The 9,178-nt window shown below is 35.7% G+C and overlaps 2 protein-coding genes across 3 annotated transcripts; one reads left to right on the top strand and one right to left on the bottom strand.

Moving 5' to 3' along the window:
- The first annotated feature begins 343 nt into the window (after positions 1–343).
- LOC115712696 (lipoxygenase 6, chloroplastic) lies at positions 344–4,558 on the top strand. Of its 2 annotated transcripts, XM_030641024.2 has the most exons (9): positions 344–1,048; positions 1,135–1,412; positions 1,520–1,754; positions 1,838–2,173; positions 2,262–2,347; positions 2,431–2,538; positions 2,643–2,947; positions 3,041–3,307; positions 3,391–4,558. In XM_030641024.2, exons 1-9 carry the CDS (start codon positions 616–618, stop codon positions 4,148–4,150), a joined length of 2,808 nt encoding a protein of 935 aa, XP_030496884.1. In that variant the 5' UTR covers positions 344–615; the 3' UTR covers positions 4,151–4,558. The 2 variants fall into 2 exon arrangements, with proteins under 2 accessions (XP_030496884.1, XP_030496885.1); XM_030641025.2 differs by lacking the exon at positions 2,431–2,538.
- LOC115712697 (4-coumarate--CoA ligase-like 9) lies at positions 4,207–7,983 on the bottom strand. Its single transcript, XM_030641026.2, has 6 exons — positions 6,475–7,983; positions 5,262–5,457; positions 4,997–5,142; positions 4,820–4,887; positions 4,630–4,732; positions 4,207–4,556 (listed from the first exon to the last, which is right to left on the bottom strand). Exons 1-6 carry the CDS (start codon positions 7,504–7,506, stop codon positions 4,425–4,427), a joined length of 1,677 nt encoding a protein of 558 aa, XP_030496886.2. The 5' UTR covers positions 7,507–7,983; the 3' UTR covers positions 4,207–4,424.
- Positions 7,984–9,178: the final 1,195 nt, after the last annotated feature.

Here is a 9,178-nt window from a genome sequence, read left to right as displayed (position 1 = left end):
AAATTTAACTCTTAATTATAAATAAATACTTAAGTTTAATTTTTTACGATAATAATATATAAGTTATATTTTTAAAAGTACATAACCAGTCATTTTCCACGCCTCATTTTTTATTGGTATATTAATTTTTTTTAAAAGTAAAAATTTAATAATTTGGACGAAGTAGATATTACTAAGTGGCAATTTACTTAACACTTTAACAACTAAATACCTACAAAAATTTTATAATTATAACTTAATACTATTATCTCTAAAAATTAACCTTAAATATTTATTTATAATAAAAAATTAAACACAACTATTTATAACATAAATTACTAAAAAAAAAAAATGGACAAATAAACAATTGTCGTTTTTGTTTTTATTTGTTAGAAAAAAAAAACAGTTGACCCAATACAACGTGATTTACACGTGCTATTCGAGAACTTTAATAAAAGGCACCACCACTGTCATAAGATCCCAACTACAACATATAGTCATCTCTCTTACCTCAGAGACAGACAGCCATATTCTCCGACACCCTCAACCACAAACGTCGTCGTTTTGACTCTTGTATGGTACTTTCACGTTGATCAACTCATTTTCTTCTCAAAACTCCACTTTCTGCTGCTCGACATGTTATCATTGAAACCCACTACTACACCTCTCAACAACAACCCCAACATCTCCGGCGACCGGAGTTTCAGCTCGATCTCCACCGCCACCGCCGGGAAAGATGGAGACCTTAGAAGAAAGACCCGCGTGGCGGTTTCTGGGTCGAAACTCAGGCGACGTGGGTCGGTTCGGGCTGCGATCAGTAGTGGGGACAACAAAACAGAGACTGTGAGTAGTAATAGCTCTGTTCCGGCTCATCAGAGTGAAGATAATTCCAACGGTTCTCTGAAGAAGAAGAAGCCATCTAAAGGAATTGAAGTTAGAGCAGTGATGACTATCAGGAAGAAGATGAAGGAGAAGCTCGCTGAAAAAATGGAGGATCAATGGGAGTTTTTCGTTAATGGGATTGGTCAAGGGATCCAGATTCAACTCATTAGTGAAGAAGTTGACCCAGGTTAAAAAAAAAATAAAGATTAAATTTTTACATCATTATTGTGACTTTTTTTTGACTTTTTTTTTTTTTGTGTTTTTTTTTTCCAGTGACTAATTCAGGGAAGAGTATACAGTCTAGTGTAAGAGGGTGGTTACCTAAGCCAACGAATCATCTTCACATAGTTGAATTTGCAGCAAACTTCATTGTCCCAAAAGATTTTGGTTGCCCTGGTGCTGTTCTTGTTACCAATCTTCATGGAAAAGAGTTTTATTTGTTAGAGATTGTTATTCGTGGTTTTGATGGAGGCCCCATATTCTTTCTTGCCAATACTTGGATCCATTCACGGAATGATAATCCAGAGAGTAGAATCATCTTCAAAAATCAAGTAAAAAAATAAATAAAAATTCAAACTTTCTTTGCTTTAGTTTCTTGATGTATAGATAAGTATGATTTTTTTGGGCTCGTAATAATGACAATCTTGGTGAACAACAGGCCTACTTACCTTCACAAACACCAGCAGGGCTTAAGGACCTCAGACGTGAAGACTTGCTGAGCATTAGAGGCAATGGGAAAGGCCAGAGAAAGCTCCATGATAGGATTTATGACTATGATGTTTACAATGATTTGGGTAAGCCTGAAAACAAAGATCTTGCTCGGCCAGTCATTGGTGGGGAGAAGAGACCATATCCCAGGAGGTGTAGAACAGGCAGGCCTCCTAGCAAATCAGGTATTTACATTGTATTTTCTTTAGTATAAATAAGATTAACTTCTTAATCTTGGTGGTTTGTGATTGTAATTGGATTCGAACAGATCCTCTATCCGAGACTCGAATCGAGAAGCCTCATCCAGTTTATGTACCAAGAGATGAAACATTTGAAGAGATTAAGCAGAACACTTTCTCAGCTGGAAGATTAAAAGCTTTGCTTCATAATCTTATACCATCTATAGCTGCATCACTTTCTAGTTCAGATATCTCTTTCAACTGTTTTACTGATATTGATAAGCTATACAACGATGGATTCTTCTTGAAAGATGAGGACCAAAATGAAGTCAGTTTCACGTTTCCAGTTATGGGAAAGTTCATGAAACAGGTCATGAGTGTTCAAGAAAGGTTGTTCAAATATGATGTCCCTGCTGTTATTAGAAGTAAGTAATAATCTTCCGTACTTCCTAATGTAATGCTTGTCAAGTGATCTTAAGACCATATATGACCACTTTAACTTTCTTTCTTCAGGAGACAGATTTTCATGGTTGCGAGATAACGAGTTCGCTCGCCAGTGTTTAGCTGGGGTTAATCCTGTGAGCATTGAGCTTTTGAAGGTAATTAATATCTAGTTCTAATGAATTTTGCTAAATTAGTTTAGTTTGAATGATTTTCTGAGAATCCTCATGATCAACTCCAGGAGTTTCCCATTCTCAGTAAACTAGACCCTGCTAAATTCGGTGCCCCGGAATCTGCCATCACAAAGGAACTTCTAGAGCAAGAACTTGGTGGAATGAGTGTTGAAAAGGTACTGATATTTGTACATATTGCTATGGTTATGTAGTATAATTAAGAAAAATAGAGAATCATCTCTTTTCTGTTCTACCTTTAATGTTGTTATATTTTTCGCAGGCGATTGAGGATAAGAAGCTGTTCATACTTGACTACCATGACATGCTTTTGCCATTTATAGAGAGGATGAACTCTTTGCCCGGGAGGAAAGCTTATGCCTCTAGGACAGTTTTCTTCTATACAAAGTCTGGTGTTCTGAAGCCATTAGTTATTGAGCTTTCACTTCCACCATCTTCTTCTTCCCTTGAAAGTAACAAGACTGTTTACACACATGGGCATGATGCCACAACGCATTGGATTTGGAAGCTTGCGAAAGCTCATGTTTGCTCCAACGATGCTGGAGTTCATCAATTAGTAAATCACTGGTAAATATGGCTGATGAAATATTACATTGTGTTATGTCCAAAGAAGTTTAGATGTGTTTAATTCTAGTCTGCTCTTGTGTTTGTTTATTAAAGGTTGAGGACTCATGCTTGTATGGAGCCTTATATTATTGCAACTCATAGGCAGCTGAGCTCAATGCACCCTGTTTATGTACTCCTTCATCCTCACATGCGCTACACACTGGAAATTAATGCTCTCGCCAGGCAAAGCTTGATCAATGGAGGAGGAATAATCGAGGCGAGTTTCAGTCCTGGTAAGTATGCCATGGAGCTGAGTTCAGCAGCATACGAAAGCCAATGGCGGTTTGACATGGAAGCACTTCCAGCCGATCTTCTTCGCAGGTGAGCTTAATTTTCTTGCATCTTAAAATCTAATTTCTTTCAAACCTTTTAAAAATTTGGTGTATAACATTGAAAATCTTCAGGGGTATGGCTGTGGAGGACCCCTCCATGCCTTGTGGTGTCAAACTTGTCATTGAAGATTACCCTTATGCTGCAGACGGTCTTTTGGTATGGTCTGCCATTAAAGAATGGGTGGAATCTTACGTTGAACATCATTATGTTGAGCCAAACTCTGTAAGAACTGATGTTGAGCTCCAAGCCTGGTGGGATGAGATCAAGAACAAGGGTCATTATGATAAGAGAAACGAGCCATGGTGGCCTAAACTTGAGACCAAACAAGACTTGTCTGGTGTGCTTACCACAATTATTTGGATAGCATCGGGTCAGCATGCAGCTATTAACTTTGGACAGTACCCTTTTGGAGGGTATGTCCCTAACCGCCCCACGCTTCTAAGAAAGCTCATTCCACACGAAGACGACACTGATTATGAGAAGTTTATGTTAAATCCACAGCGCACTTTCCTGTCTTCTTTGCCAACCCAACTTCAAGCCACCAAAGTAATGGCAGTCCAAGACACTCTCTCAACTCACTCAGCAGATGAAGAGTACTTGGGTCAAGTCAATCCACTTCATACACATTGGACAAATGATCAAATAATTCTCAAGATATTCAGTAAATACTCTGCTCAATTAGAGGAGATAGATAAGATTATTAACAAAAGAAACAAAGATAATCGCCTAAAGAACAGAAGTGGCGCCGGAGTTCCCCCATACGAGTTGCTTCTTCCTACCTCTGGTCCAGGGGTAACCGGACGTGGAATTCCTAATAGTATCTCCATCTGAAGCCACAATTTAGCTTCTTCAATAACATTAATAGTACGTTGTAGTGATAATGTTGATTGTTGCACAACTTTTTTTGATCATTTACCTTTTCAAATATACAGATATATCTCTTCTATATAATTTGATGAAATGCTTTATAATCTGAAGCACAATACATCGGAAGCTCATTGATCGTGTGACCCTCTAATAAGGGAATTGTAGAATAGCTTTAAGATTTTAGTTGGAGAGACTATATCTCTAAAGTACAATAAGAGAATGTAGCATCAAGAACAAATTATAACTTCGAAGTGGGAGGTGATGATGATGATGCAAGTTTGATTAAATTCCTCCTTAACACCTTTCCCTGTGCATTCCTTGGTATTGAATCAATGAACCTCAACTTTCTTATCCTCTTGTACGGAGCAACCTACAGCCATTTGTACGTGTGCAAAACTAAGATAAAGCTTGTATAAGCTCAATACAGAAAAAATTTCATTTACCTTTTCCTTGATGTAGTCCATGATTAGTGACTCATCAGCAGCACTTCCAGGGCGTTTGACCACAAAGGCCATAGGAAGTTGACCAGCTTCGTCGTCAGGGTACCTGTGTTTTTTAAGTTTAGAATTAGAAACATGATTATGTTGAATCATTCCATTAGTTACTAATAACAACTAATTATGAAACACTTACGGAACAACAGCTGCATCAATTACATCTGGATGTGAATGAAGCAGATGCTCCAATTCAGCTGGGGCAACCTGATAAAAGTACACACATGAAGACACAAAGTGGTTTCTTTTTTGATGGAAAATTACTAATTAATGAGACCCATTTGTATTATTATCATTAATTTATAGAGACAAAAACCTGATAGCCCTTGTATTTGATTAATTCTTTAAGTCGATCTACAATAAAGAGATAGCCTTCATTGTCAATGTAGCAAAGGTCTCCAGTTTTGAGCCATCCTTCTGGATCCACAACTGCAGCGGTTGCTTCATTGTCTCCAACATAACCTATATAAATATATGTAATAGCGTAGAAGTTGAGTGAAGTGATCAACTAAATGCCAAAATATATGAATAGATTAGGTTCGAGCAGAGTCCTTTTCTGAAGCAACATTGATGATACGTACCCTTCATTACAAATGGCCCTTTAAGCCAAAGCTCTCCAGTTGTTAATGGAGGTAGACCAATGGCAGTCCCATTTTCAGGGTCCACAATTTTGGCTATGAAATTCGACACAAGCTTTCCCGTTGCTCCTTCTACTCTGCTCTCTTTCAATCCCACTGTTGCAAACACTCGCCCAGTTGACTCCGTTAGCCCATATGCCTTTACCACATAAACAATATATACACATGAGTGTATGTTGGGTTTGATGACATAATTGGACCAGCAATGATCAACACATGCCATATAAACAAAACTCTTTGATATTTAACATTCAACGTATTATCGAGTTTCATATAATTTAATATATAATTTTGACATAATATAATTTACCAATGGTGATACTTCTAGAAAGTATTGTTAGTACCTAATAGCGATGCTTTTAAAGCACTCCCAATATTTTCTCTACTCTATTTTTTAAAATAGATTACCAAAATTTTACATTTACTATTTTACACCATAAAATACATCACAAAAATTTATTTTTTTTAAAAAAAAATTATTATATTTTATTCATTTAAAATATATAGTATTAATATATACACATATAACAAAAATAATTATTAAAATCCAAAACAATTAATAAAATATGTTTAGAACAATGAATAATATTCTATAAATGTAGAAAACAAATAATGTATTTTAAAAAAACTTTAAAAAGAAAGAATTTAGAGCATATGCTGTAGCGTGTTTTTTAGTACAATTCTTTAAATTTTTCTATTTGCTCTTAATATAATGGTAGCAACAGAAAGGTATAAAGTATTTATACCGCAAATACTGATTAAGTATGCCATATTTAATAGAGTTTTTTTTAACCATAAGAAAAAAATTATTAAATATTAAATATTTATTGAAAATTGATGATATATCAACAAAAATCATTTATATTTGAACATAATTAACTTCATTACTATAATCATTTATTCCAAACAAAAACTTTACAACTAAAACGAGCAGAATTGTAATACTAAGTGGTTAAAAAAAAAAGAATTTTAATAATAAGAATTAAATTGTAATAATTTTTTTTTCTTTTGTTAGTTATGTAAAAAAAATATACTTTTTAATAAATATTAAATAATTTAATTATAAAAAATAAGCAAGTTACAAATTTCAAATAACATAAAATAATATTTTATTTAAAAAGAAACATAAATTAATATTTTAAATTATTTGTTTTACCTGGACCAATTGGACGTTGGGCAACTGTTTTCTCAACTGTTCAATAATACTTCTGGGCAGCGGAGCGCCGCCACAAGCAATGGCTTCAAGAGAGCTCAAATCATAGCCCTCCCTTTCAATCTCACGCTTCACGACAGCTGCAACTACCGGCGGAGCCAATGCCACATGGCTCACCCTCAGCCCTCCGATCGTTCTCAACATATGGTTCAGATCAAACCTTCCTGTCCCCATCGTCACTAACGTGTCACCTTGTCCAATTGTCCTCAAGCAGTAAGCGAACCCGTACACGTGAAAGAAAGGAACACAACACAACACAATCGCCGGCGCCGCTCTATCCCGCCGATCAGATAATGCTCCGGCCACCACCGATATCCAATTACGGTGAGTCAACTCCACTCCTTTGACTAACCCCGTGGTCCCCGACGAGTAAAGAATCGTAGCCGTATCCGACTGGTTCACCTCAACTCGACGCAACTCACCGATCTCACTCGTCATCATGGATTCGAACTCGTCCGAGTCGATTAATACGGTGTCTAATCGGAGAGAGGATACCTTCCCTGCGGTTTCTGCGGTGGCGAATGCGACCATCGGTTTACATAGCTGAATTTGGCGGGAAATCTCAGCCGTCGTGCTGGCTGGATTGGCCGGAGAAACAACGACGCCGAGAGAGAGCAAGGAGTAGTAGAGAATCGGAATATGGAGCGAGTTAGGAGAGAGAACGAAGGCGGTGTCTCCGGAGGAGATCCCGAGACGAGTTTGGAGAGAGAAAGCTAAGGTCCGTACTCGTCGTGTGAAATCGGTGAAGAGAATGCGGCGACCGTTGGCGGCGTCGATGAGAGCTGGAGTGGAAGACGGCGGAGGATGCGAGGAGTGGAGGTGGGAGAAGAGGTAATCGACGATGGAAAACGGCGTCGTTTCGGGTGGTAGTGAGATGTTGGGTCTGAGACTGTGGTAGGTTCTAGTCTCTGAACAGAACCCGCTTTTCGGGTCTATGGCCGGAACCGGGTTCGGGTTTGGGTTTTGTGAGCCCATGATTGAATGGCTCAAAGGCAGAAGCACGTTAAGCTTTGGTGAGAATTTTGTGGACTGATGGAAAATACACCTGTGACCTGTCTCTCAATAAGGTTAGAAAAAAGTAGTTATAAATTCCAACTATTTTGACCTTATTAGGTCATTTTTTTTTTTTGATAATGACTTTATTAGGTCATTTTGATTTGGAAAAATTAAAACAATTTGGGGAATTTTAGTAGGATGGTAGTTACAGATAAGTACATAACAAAAACAAATTACATGGATGGATGGAGTGTGGATAACAATGGGAATACTTTCTACATGTTTATAACTCCCAATTCACACACCACCTCCTCTTAATTTGTAGGTTAGACTATAGTGCCAGCAAAATCAATTATATAGAGGTTAATTAGGATTTTTATTCTTTAAATTTTAATATGTATTAAATTATAATTTTGAATTTTTTTAGCTGATAAAAATTTCTCTTAAAGTATTGAGAGTTCATTCAATTTTACTATTTATTGTTTATGTACTAAATAATATTCCTCAGACTTTGATATCTACCAAATTATGCTCCTCGAATTTTGATATATACTAAATCATGCCTCATGAACTATAATTCGACAAAAAATTCTAAATTCAACAATCTTAATAGTTCAGGGAACATTTTTAACGAACTTAAAAATTTATGATTTAGTACATATTAAAATTCAGAGGGTAAAAATTATAAGGATCAATATATTCACGAGAGTTGAATTGTTTTTTCTTTTTTATCAATAGATTTTCATTGATCAAAACAGCCATATATACCACTCAAATAAGGGCGCATATCTCACTCCTCATCTCCAGGGCTGGCCCTAGGCATAGGTGGGCTAGGCCCGTGCCTAGGGCCCACACTTTCCAGGAACCAAAAATAAAAAAAAAAAATATATTAGACTTTTATTTAAGTAAAATTTAAGTGTATTATAAACAACAAATGTTCATAGCTTAGTTTGTTGAGGTGGAGGACATAATGTCCAAGGTCATGGGATCAAATCCCATAACACTCTTCTTTTATATTTTTTTTAATATATTTTGAGGGCCCCAAAATTTAATTCGTCATGGGCCCATATATTTTCAGGGTCGGCCCTGCTCATCTCATATCCATAATCCTTTTATAAACTCTAAAAGCATACTCTTTTTTCTGGCATAATTTCCTTTCATTCACAAACCTTAACTTTTAAAATACTCTTTAAATATTCTCTATATACTGAGAAGCTAAGCACCTCCTTTCAAAAATACACAAATTTAGATTTAACAAATACTATAAATGGAAGAGACAATTACATAAGACACAATTTTTTTTTATATTTTTACGTTTACAGAATTTTTTTTTACAATTTTATGATTTTTCATAGAAACAACACAAAAACAACAAGAAAACTATATAAAAGTAACATGAAAATAATATCTAAATAACATCAAAACAACAACAAAAAAATAATATACAGATAACAAAAAATTAACAATAAATTATTTAGAGTACAACATAAAAATACCGTATTTTTTATAAATAAAATCAAAAAAATCGTAAAAATATTTAAAATTCCGTGAAACTGTATTTTTATTATTTTTTTGTTGTTTTTGTGTATTTGTGAAATAATCCTTAAATGGAACGTGTCAAAGCTACATAAAAGATAGGACTTTTTTCTAT

This window comes from Cannabis sativa, chromosome 4, assembly GCF_029168945.1.
Source record: "Cannabis sativa cultivar Pink pepper isolate KNU-18-1 chromosome 4, ASM2916894v1, whole genome shotgun sequence".
Classification (NCBI taxonomy): domain Eukaryota; kingdom Viridiplantae; phylum Streptophyta; class Magnoliopsida; order Rosales; family Cannabaceae; genus Cannabis; species Cannabis sativa.
Note: the sequence above shows the minus strand (reverse complement) of the source record. Positions and strands in the feature narration are given on the sequence as shown.

Bases quoted from the DNA above. Each gene is read 5' to 3' on its own strand.
- LOC115712696 (XM_030641024.2), top strand. From the start codon at position 616: ATGTTATCATTGAAACCCACTACTACACCTCTCAACAACAACCCCAAC. The intron at 1,413-1,519 runs GTAAAAAAATAA...GGTGAACAACAG, and splicing joins GAATCATCTTCAAAAATCAA to GCCTACTTACCTTCACAAAC. The intron at 2,948-3,040 runs GTAAATATGGCT...TGTTTATTAAAG, and splicing joins CATCAATTAGTAAATCACTG to GTTGAGGACTCATGCTTGTA.
- LOC115712697 (XM_030641026.2), bottom strand. From the start codon at position 7,506: ATGGGCTCACAAAACCCAAACCCGAACCCGGTTCCGGCCATAGACCCG. The intron at 4,733-4,819 runs GTAAGTGTTTCA...TAAAAAACACAG, and splicing joins ATTGATGCAGCTGTTGTTCC to GTACCCTGACGACGAAGCTG. The intron at 4,557-4,629 runs GTAAATGAAATT...AAATGGCTGTAG, and splicing joins TGGACTACATCAAGGAAAAG to GTTGCTCCGTACAAGAGGAT.